Source organism: Agelaius phoeniceus, chromosome 9 (genome assembly GCF_051311805.1).
Source record: "Agelaius phoeniceus isolate bAgePho1 chromosome 9, bAgePho1.hap1, whole genome shotgun sequence".
In the NCBI taxonomy this organism is placed as follows: domain Eukaryota; kingdom Metazoa; phylum Chordata; class Aves; order Passeriformes; family Icteridae; genus Agelaius; species Agelaius phoeniceus.
The window spans coordinates 29,087,861-29,109,982 of NC_135273.1; the positions used below are offsets into that span (position 1 = coordinate 29,087,861).

Sequence of the window (22,122 nt, forward strand, 5' to 3'; positions counted from 1 at the left end):
AGTGCAATAGAAGGAATGTGTTTCACACTAAGTGATGGTGCTTTGTCTGTGAAAATCAGCCAAGTGAGGGAGCAGCAAGGCTGAGGGCAGGCAGAAGTGATGCTGGACACATATTTACCTTGGCTCTCTGCAGTCAGCAACAGGCTCAGGGCCATACTCAAGGCAAGACATAGCTCCCTCTTTCCCTACTATCACTGCTCACAGCAGGGATTTCTTTTGTTAATATGCTACTGTGCAGCTCTAGAAATGGAAACTGATTAATTTCCAACAGGCAGAAGGGATTCCTAGAGAGCAGGGCAGTCTAGGTGACCCCAGGGATCACAAGAGCTGAATCTACAGCATCACTTAGGGTGCTTGGTTAGGGCAAAATGATTCAAGATTATTTAAAATCCTTGGCAGACACTATTTGTGCTGTGCATCCCCATAAGATTTAGCATCATCCAGAACAAGAACCAGCATTCACTGAAGCCTGAGGGCAGATTTCATCATTAGGAATATTGGGCAGGACTAGAATGTGTCACTCCCAGGAGCTGGTGTGGCTCCTGTGCCCAAAGGGGTGTCTGCTTTGCAGTCCTTCACCCCACAGTCACTTCATGGATCTGACCTCCTCTTTGGAACACAACAGTGCAGGAACACTACAGCATTCCAGGAATAGATAGAAAGGATAGAAGGGTAAATCCCTTTGCTTTCCCTCCTCCCCTTTCTTGGGCTGAACCTGTACTTGCCATGAGGCGAGTGATGAGCTCCTGAGCTGACACCCAGTAGAAGCCCAACCTGTACAACCACAAGGGACTCTGCTGCAGCACAGGGAGGGGAAGAGCAGGTTTGGGTCTTTGTAGTGAGGCAGGGGAGTCCTTAATCACAATCTCAGGAATAGCCACAAGCAGATGACCGAATATGACTGCTCTGCCCTGGTTCCTGCTTCTGACAGTGGCCAACAGCAGATTCTCCAGGAAATATAAAAAAAAGGTAAGCACAAAAATATGTTTGGTAGTACGTTCCCAACTTCCAATGCCTTTGGCTTAAGTTCTGAAGTAGATGATCTGTATTTGATAGGTTTCTTTTGGGAGCTGTGTAAGCTTCCAGCCTGTGCTCTCTGGCAAGAAATTTTGCAGCTCAGCTAACAGTGGTGTGAAGAAGAGCTCTTGGTTGTGAATCTGCCTTGTGCTAGTTTCATTTGATGCCATCCAACTTTCATGCTAATGGAATGCTTAGTTACTCCCTGAGAGCCTTTCCACCTTCCATAGGTTTGGGGTTCTCTGGTTTCCACCTTAGGCTGCAGACAGCCCTCCATGCACTACAGATGCCTGCTTTCTTGGCTGGCTGGAAGGGCTAACTCTTCCCTGGGAGCCTCCTGGCTTCCTACAGCATGCCAGTGCACAGAGACCTCAGAACTAATACAGAGATTGTGCCAGTCTGCCCTCCCCGTGCCCAGCTAAAGCCTTGTCAAGGAGTGAGGATGGCCAGGAAATGCCAAGTGTCCGTGTCAAATGGTTTTGACTTGGTTAGTGCTTCACTCAGCTGATGCTAAATCAGAGGATGATGGTGTAGCTGACTGCTGAAGGGACAAGGGGAAAATGTGGTGGCTGGCTTTTATTCACTAGCTATTGCAATTGAGGCAAAAAGGGAATTTAAAGAGATCGGTGTTAGGGTTATGTGTCCCTGAAAGAAAACAGCTGATGAAGCAGTCACAGAGAGAGAGAGCATTTGAGCCTGTAGCATCCACCTGACAGTCCATTGAGCATCGATTATGATCAGTTGTGCACCTAAAGGCCAGGGGCAGGTCTTGATCATTTGCATGACCCTGGCAAAACCATTTCTGTTTCAAGTCTGCTGAACAATAGAGATACAAATCCTGAGAGCAGTCTGGTACAAATTCTGGATAAACCTCCAGGAGGTGCAAAGTGTGCTAGAGTGGTTATGGGTGCTTGTGGATGCTGGCCAGCCTGCCAAGATGTGGCTTAGTGGATGTGCAGTAATTCCATTCAGTGCAGGAGCAGGTGATGCAGTGAAAGCACACTGGAGTGCTGTGTGTTAACCTGCTGCCATCACCTGGATTTACTATTAGCAGTTACAACAATAGCATTAGAGGATCACAAGAAATTTCAGTAGTGGAAGGTGATCAGCCAAAGGGCATGGAAAGAACCCTGCTGGATAGGGTTCTTAGGTAGGCTCCTTGAAAAGGAGCACATGGTCAGGTGGGAAAAGCCTCCCTCCTGCACTGAATTCTACATCCCAGCACTTCTGGAGCAAAGAGATGAGCACTACTGGGTCATGCCAAGGATTTGTCTGTCCCTTACACTGAGTCTGACAGTGGCCACAACCTGATGTCCAGAGAAACAAAGAACAGCATGACCAGCTAGCAACAGCTCTTCTGCAAACCCCCAGCTATTTGTTCAGCTTTGGAAATTGCTCAGTCAGGCATGTTTTTCTATGCATTTATTAACTCCCAGTAAACTTCTCATCCATGAACCTTTCCAGGTTACCTGGGATCTCAAAACTCTTCACACCCCCAGCGTCATGTGCCAAGTTCTGCAGCTTGACTGCTCTGCATGGGAAGTCTGACAGGGACTGAAAAACAACTAAGAAGGGCTGAAAGTGCAGTGGGTAAGATTCCTGGATTTCTGTTCAGTGTCTGGGTACCAGATTTAAGGAAACAAGCTTTTGAAGCCCAAGGGGAGAATGTGGTTCTAGGATGATGTTCTCTGGCCCAAGTCTCTGTGTTAATGGGCTGGGCAGGTGTGCAATGTCAAAACAAAGCCATGGATCCAGAAGAGAGCAGCAAGGCCATTAAATCCTACCCCTACAGCTGCAGCAAGTGCCTGCCTTTTACAGATGTGTGGCACATGTGCTCCCTGTTCCCCCACTCAGTGCAGGGCAGAGAACAGTTCCTGGAGCCCTACAGCACCTACTGTAGTGCCTTGCCAATTAAGTAGCAGAAAAAATTGAAGGTGAATAATTTCATGGATTCTAACAAACTCCTAGGCACCAGCCTCCTTGCCCCTCTGTTCAGCTACAGAAGAGCAATCTGTTCTATTAACAGAAAAATTCTGCCCAGCAATGCCTGCACTGACCTTCAGTCACCTCCTCACCTTCAGACATACTGGAGGCCTAAGCAGAAAGCAAGTCTTTAACCTAATTACCCAATTATCTTGAGGTAATTACCTAATAATCTTTGGATACAGTAATTTTTTTATTTCTTATTCCTCCTATCTTCTTAACAAACAGCTTCTAGAAAACAAAACAAACCAACAAACAGACCCCCACAGCAGATTAAAAACCCCATTAAGGGCAGACATCTGTCTACCTCTTGTTACCTTTCCTACCCCGGAGAGCTGAGCAGGGCAGGGCTGTGCAGCTGTGGGAGCTGCAGCACCTGCCAGAGCTGCACTGTGCTCAGCAGGCCAAAAATCACCTCTGCATGCTCAGACCTTGCTGTCCTTGGCCAGCCAAAAGGAAGGGGGAGCAAAGCTGGGGAGGACCTGCCTCAAGAGAACAGCCTGAGGGAGTCCTTGGGAGATGAGCAGCAAATGTGTGAGTGGTCACACCTGGCTGAGGCTGTTCAGAGTGCTGTGGGATGGCTTACAGACTGCAGGGCTGCTGACACTGGATCACATCCCCTGCAAGCTGATGCAGCTCTTCCTGTGCAGGGAGAGCTGTCCTGTTCCTGCAAGAGCAGGAGGGATTTACAGAGATTTCCCACCCCAGAGAGTCCCCAGGGACTCCTCAGAAACCCCCTGTCTTTAGAGTCCTTGTGAAAAAAGGCACCATCATCTGATTTTCAACACGTGATGAGATCTGCCAATTATTTAGAAACTCACCCTACACACTCCATAACTGAAAAATGTAAATGTGATACAAAGAGCACAGGGATCCACAAAATTTTACAAGTAGCTGTAATTAAGGACCCAAGAGAAATATGTAAGGAACTTTCTTTGTAATATGTAGTGCATAACTAATATTTAAAATACTGGGTAGTGGAGGCAATCACATCTGATCATGTAGTCAGAATGACCAGCTTATATTTAATGACTAAGATGCAAATTTAATCATATACTCATAAACTGCTAATTGTAGGGGTTTTTTTATAGCCTGTGAGGATAATTTGAATACTCAGTACTAATACCTGGAATGCCATGTAATCCTTATTATAGAGCCATAAATTAAAAAAAATATTAATCCCAGTGGGGACTAAAGAATCTTTTCTTTTTTAATGTCAAAGGCAGGAAAATTTCTTATGAAAATCTTCACATGAAGTGTCATCACCTAGCTGCTTATCTAAAACTTCAGCTAAGTGTGAGGGTGGAGGGTGAAGCTGCCCTCCATGGCCTCAGACCCGTGCAATACAGAGGGATGGCACCCAGCTTGCCAATTCTGTCTAATGGCGAAGGCTGCTTTTCTTAAAGCTGAAAATCAGAGCTGGTATCTCCAGGACATATTCCCCTCTCAGTTTAGCATCTTCAGATGGTACCTGAAATACTCCTGTCCATGCAGGCACACAGCTTATGTCTGTGTCCAGTCACTCAGTCTCTGACTTTGAGTGGTTTTGCAAATTTGTTAATTTATATTACTTTTATCTTGACATCCCTAAACAGGCCAATGCCTGGCTGCCACAGAGCTTGGTTCCAGCATCTGCTGCCACTTGGAAGGAAACTGGCTGGAGATCCTTCCTGTGTTGAGGTAAGGTCATTGTTGCTCTGGAATATCCTTCAAGATTGCACAAAAACATATACAGACACAACATATACAAAACAGATATATGATGTCCAGGAGGTGGTACTGGACATCTCTGGAGGCCAAAGGACAGACTGTGAGGTACCAGTGTACAGGAAAGGGCTTGAGATGAGCTAGCAATGTACTGTCATGTTTTCACTGTAACCTGGGCCCCCATGCTGTGGGGGTGGGATGCAGGACCTGCCTCCTGGGAATGTTTGTTGCTGCAGAACATCCCAGTGAGATGTTGTAGATATGTGGCCTGCTTACAAACCAGCTGGTGAGGCTGAACAGCTATAAAGGAGCCATCACAAGTCTGTTGTCCCATGCTAGGCTCGCCCTGAATCACAGCTTTACCTTTTCAGTTTGATCTTCTCTAGAGCTGGGATACATTAGCATAACCATTCTTGCATCTTCTAATGTTCAAATTTCCATCTTAGCCTCCTGCAGCCTTGATCCAAAAGCTTTTCATATTTATACCAGAAATCAAGGTTTTTATGTAAGCAGCAGTGAGGGATTTAGTTTGCATATATAAATATACAATAGTCTCACTACTCTGGCTGCTAGTGCAAAGTGAATCCGTGACATGGGTTGTGTTCTCTTAGCTAAAGGCAAAGGCATAAGTTAACTGACAATGAATTATCCCATTGTAGAGCCTTCAGGATGGGGATTATCACTGCTAACACACAGTCTTATCCTGCATGCAGTACACAGAGCTGACTTCTTTGGGAGATTTGGAACACAGGCAAGCGATAACGTGGAAATTCATTAGGCAGCACCTCAAAGCCCCAAGTGTGTGTGTGTAGTATCTCATCCATTTCAATGGGAATCTTGCCTGCAGGAGAAGTAAACTCATGCAAATGCTGTTAGATCATTTTAATAGACCAAAAATCTAAGGGGATTCAGGAGTGGCAAGCATCCCCCTTAAAGACATCTCACTGCATAGTACTTACTTTGGAATCCAACCCAGAGTAAATTGATGTTGGCCTATCCAGTGACAAGAGTAGCAAGACTGTGATTTAAAAAAAAGGGACAGAATAGGGACAAAACTGTAGTTTCATCTGACAAAGCAAATCTCTTCACCAGACTTTAGGATTAAAGTCTGTAAGAATTGAAATATGTCACCATCCTGGAGTTTGCGTACCAAAATTAATCCTATTTAGTACATTAGATCTTTATCTAAACCTCTTTGTCCAGAGGATGAGAGACCTGACCCTGAGAGAAGGATTTCCAAATGCCTTCAGTTGCTCTATCAGTGCTTGTTATTTGAACATGGAAGAAAGAAATCCCCCAATTTTACAAATCAAACACTTCTAGGCATAAGCTGTTCTTGAGGGCTATCTGTAGGCAAGCTGCTGAAGAATTAGGGCAATAAATCACTCTGCTGTTTTCCTTACTCCCTCTGTTAGAACCATGCTTTCAGTGCTCAGAAGGGATTTCCAGACTACTCTCTTCCACTAGGCAACCCTTCTTAACATAACAAACCCACATTTTTAAGTGTTGTCTAGCTTACCTTTGCTCACTTTGAGGCCTGATCTGACTAAAGGACTGTGAAGATCTTCAGTGAATGAAATCAGGGAGTTGTGGCTGAAGTCTGGCCACTCCCATCTTACACAACACCTGGCTATTTTCTGGCTTTGGTGGGCTACTTGCAGGTAGGAAGCCATAGAAACTTTTCTGTTGTGGTGCAGAAAAACTTGCTGGCAGAAATTCTGTCTTAAAGAACAAATAGGAAAACATTGTTTCTAAGAGGTAAGATAAATGAGACTCTCCACAAACAAAGACTTCTTAATATTGGTCTTAATATTTCAAACAGAACACTCTGGAGAGCAATGCTTCTGATTTGCTCCTTCTTCCCATGGTACTGCTTTTATCATAAAAAAGAGAAACATTTTTACACCTGACATCACCACTCTTTCTTTTGAGCCCATTACCTTTTACTAATGCTAAGTTCAAAGAAATAAAATTTTGCTTCCAAAAGTAAATTAGATATGTAACATTTTCATAAATTAGCACTTGAAAAGCAAACACTGTACTGAATGTACTTACTTTCAATGTCATTGGCATTGCTTTGTGATTTTTTTCAAAGCTCTTAACATGGCATTCTTTGCATGATATCTTGCAAAAATTGTCTAGAAAAGTACCCACTTTACACATCTATCAATTAAATAAGCTGTATTCAGGAAGCTGAGGGTTTGCTAATAGGTAATGAGGAATTCTGTAAGATGGTTGACAACTAAGGCAGTGAGAAAGTGAGGAAAACAGTGTTTATACATATTTTAGAGCATACTGAAAACCTTACAGACATCCTGCTGTTTACCTACATTTTTCTTCCCTGTGTCTGTCATGACCAATTAGTTTCATGTCCCTTGGGTAATATCATGCTAATTAAATATTAGAAACCATGGGGAAAAGTGGCAAGAGGTTTGTTTTTCTTTTGCTGTGCAGTTTAACAGTAAGTGACAAGCACCAACCTTCCAATATCATATGCAAACTGTAGGATTTCCTTGTGACATTCCCAACCATAAATCCTAATGTGCTATGCAAATATGCAAAATTTCAGTAAAATTCAATGAATGACAGCCCAACTGAATGCTTACAAGCAGCATTAAAAAGTGAAGGATGCAAGGCAAAATTCAACAAGTTTCTTCAAAGAGCTAGGAGACAATTTGTAACTAAACAGTTTTATTTACTTTTCTTTTCTGAAATAAAAAACACAAAATAACCACCAAGATTAAAGGCCATAGACAGCATTAACCAAATGAACCAGCCACTTGGTTATAGTAGCTGATAACTAGAATAACTGGATATTATTGCATATACCTCAGGTTCATTTATATATCCATTACAGTTTGGCAAGATTACAATCATACAGTAGCTTTGGTTGTGTAAAACCTAGGAGCAATACTTACTTAAAATGTGATTGGTTAACATTTTATGACACCAGCTATTTTTCTGTCTTGACATACCTTGTCTCATTCCATGTTCTTGTCCACTTTGCCACTGACCCAGGATTAAGGAGACATATTTGCAACCATTGTTTATAGCCCTTCTTTATCACCACGTGGTGATGGATCTCAGAGGGGTAGGAATCTCTCCCTTGCTCTCCTCGTACAGGTTTGTAGAGCAGCCTCTCCTCCATGCTGGTGGCTCCCACCACCCAGCTGTGGCAGCCTCAGCCTGGCATGAGTCCGTGCAGAATGCAAATATGTCGAGGTGTTTATGGCTTTCAGGCCAAAGCCTTTCCTGACCTACAGTGCTGGGGGGTGACTGTACTGCCTTGCCTTTGGATACAGAGAAAAAACCACAAACAAACAGCTTTTCACATTGGTGTGCTGAGCTGCCAGCACAGAACAGTATTAACAAACCTAATACACAATACTACCTTGGTTACAGAGTTGTGCCTGAGACACTGCACAGGATTGCATGTGTATGTTCTACAGTCTATGTATTTTAGTTTTGGTCTTTTAAAAAAATGCTCTCATCCTTATGTAATCTAGTGTAACACTGCAGCTTTAGAGTAATGGTTGATAAAAATTCATAAACACACAGGCTATTTGGAAACACTGGAAGCTTTTGCTTTGTCCTGCACCACTTGTGCAGAATTCCTGCCTTTCTGCCATCAGTCTGCCCCCAGCATTCTGGGAACATCTACTTCCACAGGAAATATATCACCTACTTAAAAATAACCTAAAACTCTCAGTTCTACCTGGGAAAGCTATAAAATAAATTGGATCAAACTGAAGTAATCTTGTGTGTGAAAACCCTTCTTCACTTACAAAATGCTGGAACACTAGATAACTAGATCTACTTGTTTGTGCAGCCCTTTCATTTGCTTGCACTGAAGCAAAAAGGAATTCAGCATGAGGAACGGCTGCATGGTGAAGATCCTGCAGAACAAGGTAACTGCCATGCAGTAATTCAAATGCAAGCAGTGTAACTGCTTTTTGCATTCAGATCCATACTTGTATAAGGATATAAATTAATAAGCCCTTCTAAATGATTTTAGAAATATCCTCTTTGATCTAGACATAGAAAACCTCTGAATACTTAGAATCACTAGATTTCACATGGCCCACATAGTCATAATTATTTGCACTTACATGGCAAATATTAGAAATACATTTGCCTGCAGTTGAACAGGTAATTATACTGTCTATTATTCAGCTGAGCAAAGATCAAGCACTCTATATCTTGCAGTTATTGGATCTTATTCTAACCCTTTGCTTTAGAAAGGGGAAATAACCATCTAATTATATTACCAGTGCACAGTACTTAGTTTGAAAAGGACAACCTATAGTAGACAGCTAGATTTTTTTTTCCTAAGATGACTTTTATGAGATACTCTAAAAGCAGTCTCTTATGACTGAAGATTGTCTATTTCACTGTACTCGCATAGTAAAAATAGTTAAAATCTAATTACAAAGCTGCTACATGGTTATTTTGTGGTCTGTAAAACAAAACAGTATCCAGAATTTTATCTGAACAAAATACACCAGACAGTATAAAAATATTTCCCAACTGGAGATTGAAACATTAATGCTGGATTTGGTTTTTTTGTATAAAAAGTAATGTAATAATGGTTGACATTTATCTGCTTACCAGTCAAAAATATACATATGACTTCAAGGAGCTGTTCCAGGCTCATTTTCGGTGAGCTTGTGCTTTTGACCCTAGAAGTAATAAATGCACAAGTGGAACACAGTTTCCTGAAAACCTGAACTTTATGTTATTTCTAACAATAAGAGTAACTTCTGGCTATGGATTTCCACTTATTTGCTTTGTTCAGGCAACTACAGCAGAGGAATTCCAGAAGCACCACTTCCGCTTTGAATGATGTTTGTTCAGTGCAACATCTTCCTTTTCTCTCTCCTTTTTAACTCGCTGGTAGTGATCTTCTTCCTTTAAATACCACACAGGCGGCCACCGATGCCTCTCAAAATATTCTTGATTATCTGATGGAAAAAAACCAATGAAAGAAATCCCCAAAGATGCCAGTAAGATGCACAAATCCCAGAAAAGTCTTGCAAAAAGCTATGCAGTTAATCATTGATGCATTCTCTATGCTGGCTTGCTTATCAAGGACTCACCCAGTTTCCTCAAATGTGTGAAAAGACTTTGAAAGCAGTCACACACAAGAGGCATTAGTTCACCAAAACTATAAAAAAGTAAGGCCTTTACAGAGTGTATTTTTCATTGCAGAGCCTGAAAGAGCTCTGTTCCTTTTAGCATCACTGAATTAGGTAAAGAACATGATGCTTGCCCAGCAATCAGGCTAATGATTATGACCTTTCTTTGCAGATAAGAATTTATGAATGCTGTTCAAGATAGCACAGAGGTTCAGTCTCATGGCTTAGCTACGTGAGTTCATCTTTGTCTTTATGTTTAATCAACTGGGTGGGGAGAAAGAAGGGGAGACCTGATGAAAACTGGCAGGGAAGTTGCCCATACCTGAAGATTTAGCTTTGATTTCCTTGCGGAACTTGGAGCAAACGCTGTTGTAATTGGTGCAGATGTAGTGCAAGCACCAAGCTGCCAGCTGGTTAGCATTGTGAAACTGTGAAGAAAAACAAAGAGCTTATTCCATTTCCTGGGGTTATCCTTCATTCTGCAGCCCCTATTAACAGCTAAAGCTGGTATGGTCCCAGCAGATGGTACCTGGCCATACTGTCCCAGGTGATCATTCTGACTGCCAGCTCTGATCTTGGAGTATAAACATGAGCTAGGTGCTGGCCACAGAGGATATTCTAACGTACTTAGAGATATTGCTTCTGTCTCCAACCAGGAGAAGGAAATAAAAGAAAGATTGCTTTTCCTAAGATAAAAATGAAGTTAAATGAGCTGCTTTCTCTTGGGAGGGGCTCAGTTCTGGTTTTGCAACAGGATTACAGGTACTGCAGAGAGGGTCTCAAAAACAGCTGCAGGGAATCTTGCATGGTGGCCAGTGTTTTTTAGTGCTACTTTTGTGCAGTGTTTTAGTGCTACTTCAAGCCAAGCTGCAGCTGACTCGTTAGTGTGAAATCAAGAATAATAAAATTTAAACAATATTTTAGCTTGTTCCACTGTAGCTGGGGGTCTGCTGCATTTTGGGAAACAGGTGTGCAGTTTAACTTTCAGATAGGAGCTCTCTCTTTTAATTATTTATGGGACTCAAGAAATATTGAAATGCACTTGAACATAAAGAAGATTTGCACATACTCTGAACTATCAGGTGATTGACCTTAAGTAGTTAAGGATTCAAGAAATTTTGTCTTTGCAGTACAGGTCTAAATATATCTCCAAGAACTGAATTGAAAGGAAAGCAAGAATCAATCAGCATTACAAAGCTGACCAGCTTCATTACATTGCTTTTCATGTTAGTTAGTGCACCATGGTCATGAGAACATGGAGCTTGGAAGTTCCACAATCAAGACAAACTAAAATATATATTTGAAAGACAACTCCTCTGAGGTTACTTAAAGGGATATTTTACCTTTGAACTAATGAAAAAAACCTCCTTTAAAATAGACAACAGAGCTAGTTTTATTGTCAATCACTCTCAGAAGTGCAGGCTTTGAGCCACTTAGAATGCTCAGAACCAGTAGGGAGCTAAAAGCAAGTCCTGCAGCTGACCAGAATCTTTTCAGAAGGCTGTGTACACTGACCTGTGCCAGTTCCAAATAGGAGAGGACTTCTCCATCTATTGCAACGCCGCTCATGGAGGCCTTTGTCAGCTCTTGCACTGCATGCTGCTCTGTTAGGGGAGAAAACTCATCACTCACAGGGCAAGCAGCCACACTGCAAGGTCATACCATGGTCACAAAGAACCCAGGCAGCGTGTTCTCCCTCCTCCTGGTGGCCACCAGCATTATGCAGGAGTCATGTTCACACAGGTATCCTTAGCAAGCTGAGATTTGGGGGAGGTCAAATTCTGACCTTTAGAGCTGTGGCTGAAGATGTGATTCATAACCACTTATGGAAGCACAAAGTTCAGCAGTCACTGGTCTTTCTCTGGCATGGGTGCAATATTCAATTTAAATTAGAAATATGGATCAGCTCTCTCCTTTCAGTCATACAAAGTTTTTAATCAACAGTGCACTTGCCACTGAATTATTTATTAATGAGTATTCACACAGTACTGATAGAGAAAAGGTCACTTCAGGCCCTCTTTAGGTTTTCAGATTGGCTGTTCCTGGGGATTCAGATGAAGGCTCACCAGCCCACCCCCAACAATCACCTCAGTTCAAGATTCTCCTTAACTCTTTCCTAGAATCTGAAAAGTCTGAGTGTTTTTTGGGAAACATTGGCAGTTGGTTTGATTCTACTGGGTTCAGGTGTTGGCAGTAGCCTTTGGACTCAAAATTTATTCACCAAGAATTAAATGAAATGAAATATTCTTAATACTGAATGTATGTTTACACTGAAGTTACCTTAAAAAATACCCAAAACTTCAGCTAAAATGTGCAAATAAAATCTGGCAATAAAGATTTGGTCTGTAAGAACCAGTAAAGACAACAGACACAGTCCTGATGCACAGCTGAAGGAGAGCCAAGGTTTGCTATGTTAATAAATTTTGCCTAAATGTAGTCCTTTAAGTAGGTGTAGCTTTGTTTCAGCTCTCTCTGAGTTTTGGGCTTGGTCATGTCTCCAGAACAATGCAAAATTACTGACATAGAAAAAAATTAAACACAACACTACCCAAACAATCCCAGAGGTTGGGGTTGTGTATGGATTTATTTTTAAAACTTTAGTGGTATTCTAACCTGTAATTTTTCTTTAAATATAGGATTGAAAAGGTTTTCTTCCTGAAATGAGAGTTGAATCCCCATGGACATACCAAAATATCCACATCTCATCTAGAGAAAAGGGACCTACACAGCATTTCTAAAAACATGATCATCTAGGTAAGTTTTGAATTGGCTCAGTTACTCTCTTTAAACAGAAATATTAAGTGGAACACTTCATTCATTACTTAATGGAAAACCCAGCATCCTTCCTGGTTTTAGGTAAATTAACAACAACAGAATGGATATTACAATCCACAGACATTATCCTCAATACTAAAGAGAAGGTTTACTCTTTCTGTTTTTAAAGCCCAGAAAACTTCAGTGTTCTGAGCTGGATTAGCACAAAACTAAAAAGGCAAGAGAGAGGCAAATAAATACATTTCTCTGTGTGAAAATATCAATTTGCATTACAATACCCCTCTCAGAAAGAAAAAAAATTTCTCTGACACTTGAGAAAATGTTATGTGTTCCAATAACCATTAAAGCAAATTTCAGCTGTTGCAGAAGATGCTGGCCAAAAAATTGTTACCTGCTAGAGCAATCAGGTGAGGAAGGCAAAACCTATTTGCCAATGCAATTAACTCAAGGGTGTCCAGTTCCTGACTGGAGGACAGTTGCTTGGTATACAAATAATCTAAAACTGCTTGCATGGAGGTCTTGTTAATGTTGGGCAGAGCTACCTGGAAAAGATATTTAAGAAGAGAATTTATAATTATGAAGGGATTTTCATATAGCAGTTATATTTCACTTCTCTCACTTCGCTTGTTTCTCTTCAAGGCATTTCAGAAATGCAGAGAAAACATTTTTCAAAGCAGAAATTTCCCATTCAAGTTCAAGACTGCCAACAGGTAAGCACTGCTCCAGAGTCAGATCCTTTGCCAGGTTATATCCAAGCTGGAATTGGATCCACATCAAACAGTGACTCTGTTCAATGCTCTCTAGCCTGCAAATTGACAGCTACACATAACAGCCACTGAGCACTTCCCATGCCAAACTCCCTTGGTGGACTCCTTGAGGAATGCAATCTCTCTGCTCCTGGCAGGGATTTTCTGTGGATTCTGAGACTAGCAGAAAACAAAGGATAACAGTAAAACCACCCCTCTGTCTTTTGGTAAATAACCAAATTGTCCAGGTAAACAAGGTTGAGAAGGAACTGAGAACTGAAGAAATGAGGAAAAAAAATGTAAGCCCTTTCTGCCCCACACATGTAGTAAGTGTAACCAGCATGGAATGAAGCTGCCAGGACTAGGATAAACACTGTCTAATTTCTCATGCTAAAGCATAAACCTTTCATGCATATCAGCCACTCTGGGAAACAGCTCAGTTCTCCAAGTGAGAGCAGCTAGCTGTGAAACTCATTTATTATTGATATATTTTTGTTAATGCAGAGAACTGTAAATTTAATGAATGAGTTTAAAAAATTTGCCCCAAATACAGAAAAGGTAGTATGTAAAAATAGATGGTTTTTATTATTTGTAAACCATTCAATTCATATCTATCTATATTTTAAAGCTTCCAAAAGCATTACTGAATGCTTTAAACTCTACAAAATGGAAGCTAAATATTTTAAATTTGAATGATGAGCTAAGACTGTGAAGCTAATAATTAAAAATAGGCTGGTAGCAAAGAAATGAATATTCTTCATTGCCAAATGCTGCATACTAGAATCAAATGATTTATTTTTATTGAACCACTTGTTGAGTGTGCCTCTGGGAAAGGAATTATATTTACAGCTGTAATAGAAGAAGCCAGAAAAATCTAAGTAGAAAAATATCTGTCAGGATATTAAACACAAAAAACTTTAACACTTCATATGAGCATAACTGTCTGGAAAGCAACAAGAAAAACAAACAAAACAACTGGGTATGGCATAAGAAAAAATATTAGCAACGTGTCTGGAATTTGAAAAACAGACCATGAAGGCCCATGAAAATACAGGGCTTCTTCTGCAAAAGTTATAGTAAGTAAGCAATAAAATCTTATTCAAAGCATTGAGATTTTTTAAACTGTATTGCACACCTGCTTTACTCCAGAGGACAAGATGATGCATTGCAGAATCTAGGCTGAGTTTCTACTAAAGTTAGTAGAACTTCTCCTAAAGTTAGCTCAGTTTCTACTGTGAAAACAGCTTCCTTTTCTAGTTTAACACTCAACCCTTTTTTATCTTTAATTTCTTTATCAATGTCCCTACCCCAAGTATTCTTTGTAGTGATTTTGATTATATAAATATATATTCACAAAATATAAAAAAAAAATTTAAAGAAATTCACAAATTCATACTTGATTTCCTTCCCCACATTTAATATTTTACAGGACTTTGGGTTTAAACCCACAGCCCAGTAGTGGAGGAAGTCTTGTGCATTGGAAAAAGTATGTTGTCTTCCTGGGCAGCCTTATTTAATGCCTTAAGAAGAAAAGCACCCCAGGTTTGCAAGGAAGAATCAATCCCTGATTTTAGGGATTGTTGCAACCTTTCAAATAAATGATGCTTCCATCATCCAAAATCCATCAGACACTGTAAACAAAAGAGACAAAAATAGACAAATACCTCACTGTTGGAGCTTTCAATAAATGATCCTCCAAACATAGCAGACATCCACTCACAGCTGCAGATCAGCAGTGGCTTGTGGGCCTTGATGCTTCCATCGTCCAATTTAAATGTCACATCTGCCATAGGAACAAAGGCACAGCAATGCTGCAAGTCTGGCCTTAGGGTGCAACCTGTTCTCAAGAATGTGTTTTACTTGCATGCTGTTAACCAAGGACTTCCTTCATTTCCCATGACCTCCACCTCAAAAATAACTCTTGCATTTTAAATAGTTAATAAAAAGCTTTAATTGTAAAGGGGGATATTGAATGTTCAACATTTCTGAGAATTGGATTGCTTATTTAAAAGCTGTGAGTAGATTTTGAGAAATGAAACTACAGAATCCCAGGTTGGAACAGTGGCCTGAGTAACACCACAATTTTGGGGTCATCCCTCCTCTCAGAACAATGTAAGCTGTCACATTGTTTGAAGTCTATGAAGTGACAGTAACATGGATGAGAAAAAGAAACACTTCCCTTCCTGCTTAAGCATGCATTTACTTACCAGAAAATGTCCCTTTGCAAAGGCACTCTTTTATCCGATTAGCTTTTCTGACATGAAATGCTTTAGTAATCTCTTGATTCATGAAGGCTTCTTTATTCATAATATTCTCCACCATCATTCGCAAGTCAAAGACTTCCAAGATTTCAGCAATCTGAGCCAGTCTGGTGAGGTCTTTTTCGTTTTCATCCAGTTGGCCTGTGTATAAAAACTGCAAAACAGTTTTAAAAGGTGCAGCTTGCACAGAGGAATCCATTTTTACCACAGTTACAGGACACGTCCTCTTTGAGACAGGATTCACTTGCATTTCCTTGTGCATGCTAACAAACCCCTTACCCCAGCAGGACAGAGATCTTGCTGCAGAGTTTGTTTCACCAGATTCAGGTTCTAGCATGTTTAAAGACTCACTACTTTCTGGTGGGGGAATTTTAACATCAAGAGATTTCAAGGATGCCTCATCACTGTCACTGTTTGTCTCAAGGTGACTCGTCAGAACATCCTTATTTGTAGTTTCTTTATTAGACTGTGTTTCATCCAAGTATGGACTTTCCTCACATTCCATTAAGAAAAGGTCGTAAAACTTTGAAGAGGAGGTAGCTAGGTAAATCTTGTGAGCAAAAATGCAGTCCTGCTCCTGAAGAACAAACATGACATCTGCACACAGTGGGCTGTCCAATAAATATCCAGCTTCATTCATGCTCGGTGTGGGACACTCAGGAATTTTGATAACTGGAGGAGGGGCTTTTGGAGGTAGGAATGGAGCCTGAAGCAAAGGTTTTTGGACCTTCTTCAAATGAGATTTCCAGAATTGTAGGTGTCTTCTGGAGATCAGGGCAGCTCTAATTGCATTGTCAAACACATCTTTAATTCCAAACTGGTCAAATACACTGGTTTCATAGTAGGGTATCCCGAGTTCCTTGGCAACCTCTCTGCCTCTCTCTGGTGGCAAAATGTCTCCCCTTTTTATTGGCCTAGGGTAAACAAAAAATGAACCTTGTCACACAAAGTTACGCTAGAAATCATGGAATTTTACCAAATATTCAGCACTAAATCTGAGATAACTATCATTCAAATGAAACAAAATATAAAACTAAGCGCACAAAGCCCTTTGGAAATCTACAGTCATGACCCTAGAGAGTTTTAGAATAGCACATGTTTTAAATTTCATTTAAGTTTGGCGGTGTCTTTGCAATGTTACTAAATATACAAAGAAATCATTTAAGCAAAATGGAGCTGCCTCTTACTTAAAGTGAAATTTACAGTAAAAGAATTTGATAGGATATTCGAGAACTTTCATTATTTAAAAAACCTCCTACCACCCCTTACTACTCAGATATTCTGTCACAACCATCATTTAAACACAAACAGAAATTCTCATGACATAAAAAATGCCAGAAATACAGCTAAATATTAAATGGAAATATTCCTTAAGCTCATGCTTTTTAAAGAAAATCATAGTAGCCTACAACAAAAGAGTAACAACACACACTGCAAGAGATAGGCTTGTTTTGGCTGCAGGAGCATTATGTGGGAACTCATGAATTTCCAGAGCAGCTCTAGTACATGATACAGGGTAAACAAACCAGTAAAAAGTCTGGGCTAGGATCCATTTTGCCAGCAAAAAAAAATCATCTCCCCAGAAGACACGACCCAAGAGTGTGTTCTGTGAGCCCACCATATTGGGCAGACACGAGCTGGCACAGATGGAACACACCCCAGACAACAGCTTGCTGAGTGCCAGCTAATAAATAACCAGTTCAGGTGGCAGGAGTCTGTGCCAGACACACAGAGCTCTGACTCAAAATTACCAATGGTGAAATCGGGGAGCACGATTAGGGCAGAAGAGGGGTTTTGAAAAAAACACAATTTCCTTTTAAAGAGTCAACCAAAAAGCCGCCCCACCCTCACAACAAAGAAATGTTTAATGAACAAACAGACCTATAAAAATCACATTGTTACATCAAGAGTTTGACTGCAATGCAATGCAAAGTTTTCTAAGGGCTCACAAAATATTAATTCAATATCTTTACGGAAATTTGTTACAATACAGTCATTAATTACACAATCATGGATATTATTTCCGTGAATCTGGTCTCATTCAAATTCCCATAAAAGGAATAAATTAGAAGCAAGCCAGTTATTGTGGGACTGTTGTTGCCAAATATGTGAATGGTTGTATTTTGTATCTGGGAGAAACAAAGCTTCTCAAGAACAACCCCCAAACTCTCTTTCAATCTCAGAACTTTCAGAAGTTTAATTTGCAACCATTTCATTTTCTGCTATGATCTAGGATCACATTTAGCAAAAAAACCAAATTGTGAGAATTAAGAAAATTTGAGTAGAATCTGACAGTTTAAAACAGTACCTGACAATAGTGAGAGGGTAGGACATGATACATATGTTCATGGAGAAAAATACATAAGAAAACATTCAATAATCATTACCATCTCTATCTTACTCTAGTGTTCTGCCACCCAAACACATTTAGATATCCAATGTGCAAAACTTTTGTGGGAAACTTAATAACTGTGCGTGTTAAAGAACTAACCAACTCAGACAACAGAATTAAAAAAAGAAGAAAGCACATATATTCTCATTGCCAAAAAAAGGAAACTAGGCTCTCCAGTTTCTCTTTTGCAAGTGTTGTACCTGACTACCAAGGTGATTTTTTTTTTAAATTCTCATTTTTGTTTAAACTTTACCTTGCCAGAGGCCGTCTGGCTCTGTTAACAGCCTCGAGGTCGGCATAGCGGAGATCCAGCTGGCAGCCCACCAGGATGACAGGTGTGCGAGGACAGAAGTGCTTGATTTCTTGATACCACATTGTTTTCACATGATTCAGGGAATTAGGATTAGCAATTGAAAAGCACAGAACAACAACATCAGACCTAGAAAGGTAACAAGAAAATATCTGATGAAAACCCCACAAATGATTTTTGCTGCAGTTTCACCTATTTCCATTACTCTGCTCTGCTCTTTGCCAAACGTGCTGACACCCAGATGTCAGAATAGATGTTGTTCGTGCAGAGGTGTGAGAGAAGCTACACATTTCATCACAAAAGCATGGGAGCACAAAGCCACATACCCAGGAAGCACTGCCCCTCCATGCTGAGATGATCCCAGCACGTGGGAGCGGAGCACTAAGAAGAGAGGTAGGGCTTTCCATTCTCTACTTTTACACAACAGTTACTCACAGGCTGCCACTGCTCCAGAAACAATTCTGCTGACTGGACACCTAAATTGCAGTTCAAAGATCATTGGTGCTTAGGAATTAGAGAGGAGCTGTGCAAAACTTCAGAACAGCCACGCAGGCAGACAGATCACTTGTGAACTTGTCATGGAGAAATACCTTTACTGCACTGTTTGAAGTACTGAGCCTTTGCAATGTGCTTTGCACAGCAATTCTCCAATGTCTTTAATAAATAACCTGTTAGAAGGGCAAACTGCTGCAGAATGACCACTTCTACAATATCAGCAAAAATAAACATTACAGTGAAAATAAGGTCAGTAAACTGTAGAATAGGACAGTGGCTTAAATTAGAGTAAGCATGGCAATATTTGCAGGCTTTTAAAGGTTTCTAAGAAAACAGAAACTACTTCGCTAAATGAACTTGGTATATAAATTATAAGTATGAGGATTAAGGTTGACAGTTCATCCACTGAACCACAGCCTAACTCTTGTCAGAGCTGGCACCCAAAGGCAGAGAAATGATTGAATACTTGTCTCAGGGCATACCTAACTAGGGGCAGTTTTATTATTTATAAACAAGCAGTTCTCAAGCTCTTGGGTCTCTTATGGGAAAAAAATAGAAAAGAAAAGAAGAAAAAAAAGTTGAATTTGAACTCTTGAGGGAAATTGAGGAGAAGGGACATTTTGAGGAGGCAACTTATTGCTACAGAATTGTCAGCAGGATAAACTCAGCAATACCATCTCTATCTCAGTTCTATTATTCTTTAATTTAGCACCAATGTGTTGTATCTGCAGTTTGTGTCATGTACAGAGCATCAGCAGTAGTGAATCTTAACATTCACCTTTTAAATAATGAAATAGCTCCTCAGTAGTGCTGCTTTCTACATTTCACTGAGGGCACAGACATATCCAGCTATTTCTAAAGATAGCTGCACACAATATGGAGACTGCTGTGAGCATTAATTTAATGTAAGAGAAATGCTCCTGCTCCAAATTTCTGTCTTATATAAACTGCAACACATCTGTCATATCTAGGAACAAGGCTTTTTCAAACTGCAAAGTTCTCTAGTAAATAGTGAAGGGCTAAGCAGCCAACACAATGGTCTGCTGCACAGCTGAGGCAAACATGCTTTAAACTCAAACTTACTCTATTCAAGGTCATGTGGGAGTAAAACCTAAACCCCAGGAGACATTTGCTAGATCCCAGAAAGAGAAATCAATGTACAGCTAAGGTACATAAAACTCTGTATTACATGTATTCTAATAGGGTCAATTGTTTAATTCAAGGCCATCACAACTGCTGGAGTGGCAAGCATTGGCTGCCTGGCTGCTCCTAACTACAGCTAAGCATCTTACAGAGACAGCCTGTCAGCATCCTTCAGAAATTAATACCTAAGCCCAGTAATTGCAGTCACGAGGACCCAACCCTCCTGACCTTACAAGCCACAAGACACACATCACATCTCCCAGAAAACCAAAAGGAAACAACTCCAGCAGGTGTTCACAGGCAGGACACACCAGTTCCCCAGGTGCCCCGTGCTGGGCACAGTCTGTGCTCCGGAGGGAGCCAGGGGTGAGCTGTGTCTCTGGGCAGGGCAGGCCCAGAGCAGCCAGCAGGCTGCCCCCAGCACAGCCCTGCATGTCTTACAGCCCTTGCCAAGGGAGAATCATGTTTTTGCCACCGTGGTCCTTGAGCAGCTCCTTGCCTCTGACCTTTGCTGGACAACCGTAAAATGGAGATGAGCAAAGCTGGGTTCTTCCAAAACTCACTGCACTGCACTAACAGGACATTGTCACCTTACTGCCTTCCACATGGAAAGAATAACAGAGTAAAGAGGTAAAAAAAAGTGGTTTGCAAATTATTTATCTTGTATTTATCCTATTATTTATCCTTTCCCCATAAAACAAAGATTCCTGAGAGTTCTGCACTGGACAGAGATGATTTAATGGTTCTGTGCCAGGAACAGGACGGATGGGAAAGCGCTGGGTAGTGGCAGAGTTCACACGCTGAACCAGCACCACAGCTGGCTCTGCTAGCTCACAAAATACAGCCACTCTATCATAATAAATTAAGATTTCATTCAAGTCATAAGCACAATTTGTACTCAGTACCAACTGGAGACAGAAATGGATGAGGAAGATTAACCAGCTACATAGAAGTGTGAGCATTTCAGGGAAGGTGTCCTTTGGAAATTTTAATTAAAGTACCTACAATTCCTATTAAAGTCAAAGGCACATTTACAACTTGCTAACACTGCAGTATAAAGTTTGGTTCGACATTTGTTCATAAAAAAGCAGACCCTGTCAGGTTAAAATATGCATGAATATTTCCTAAACATTAAAAATTTACCAATGTTATTTTAATATTCTCAGGGAATGTAAAAGGGTATGATTTTTTAAAATGCCTATTCTACTGCCGTATTTGTGCAGTTACTTTTTGTGTTGGTTACCTAGAGAATGAGAAAGAAGAAAAAAAAAGTAAACCTGATTTGTCCTTTCTCTCTGCAGCAACATATTCACAAATACAAGTTGCATTTATTCTAAAAACAGAATTTCATAGCCATTTCCCAGTAAAATTCAGGAGTAATTCAATAAACATTTTTATAAACCTGAACACCAAGCGCTTTATAGAATCATTGAACAGTTTGGGTTGGACTAGACCTTAAAGACCAACACTTTCTATCCCCCTGCCACGGAAAACCAGGAAACCCAGACTGAGATCCTGAGACCTTAGGAGTGGAAAACAGCACAAGAAATCCACCTAATACCTATTCACAAAGAAATAATTCACTAAAATCAGGATTTTGACAATAAGTAGCTTCCCACACTTACAATTTCCAAAAGATTTTGATGTTGCCTTACAGCCTTTCAGTGTAGAGCCCAAATGCCCCTTTCTACCCAGCCCCTGACTTAGGAAAGCAAGGCAAAATGTGAAATGATGTAATACCACAAATAACAACTGCCACATACTTTTTTACTCCTTAAGGAAGGATCAAAGCATTGGAAATGTCCTTCTATTGTAGATAAATTACATATACATCAAGTTGAGCCTCAGGCTCACTAACAGCCCCATTTGGCACACAACTTTCTAAGAAAGGAAGGAATCCTAACAGAAATTCCACAGCAACCTCTTTCTACTCACAGTATGGAACCATGGTGGGATGCACAGGAGAGAAGTAGGTCTGCATTAATTTCAGTGGCCTAAGAATATAAAGCATTTACTTCCCCATCAGCTGAATGAAAGAGCTTTCACACAGATAACAAAAGAAGAAAAAAAACAGTGCATACACACAGCCTGTCAAAGTAAAGTTACTGGAGAAAGCTATGTGACCCTCTCTGCTTATCACAGTCCTTCTTGGGCCTAA

At 40.6% G+C, this 22,122-nt stretch overlaps 1 protein-coding gene across 4 annotated transcripts in view; it reads right to left on the reverse strand.

The window, feature by feature from the left end:
* Positions 1 to 7,363: 7,363 nt before the first annotated feature.
* Positions 7,364 to 22,122, reverse strand: part of RHOBTB1 (Rho related BTB domain containing 1) — a 48,496-nt gene continuing 33,737 nt past the window's right edge. For 3 of the 4 annotated variants that reach the window (XM_077183384.1, XM_054637345.2, XM_077183385.1), the window contains 7 exons: positions 18,270 to 18,455; positions 15,571 to 16,538; positions 15,028 to 15,146; positions 13,009 to 13,159; positions 11,358 to 11,446; positions 10,165 to 10,270; positions 7,364 to 9,668 (listed from right to left, as the gene is read on the reverse strand). In XM_077183384.1, coding sequence (XP_077039499.1) covers positions 9,499 to 9,668; positions 10,165 to 10,270; positions 11,358 to 11,446; positions 13,009 to 13,159; positions 15,028 to 15,146; positions 15,571 to 16,538; positions 18,270 to 18,455 — 1,789 coding nt within the window. In that variant the 3' untranslated portion in view covers positions 7,364 to 9,498. The remainder of the gene's footprint in view (positions 9,669 to 10,164; positions 10,271 to 11,357; positions 11,447 to 13,008; positions 13,160 to 15,027; positions 15,147 to 15,570; positions 16,539 to 18,269; positions 18,456 to 22,122) is intronic. The other variant, XM_077183386.1, reaches the window with a different exon arrangement.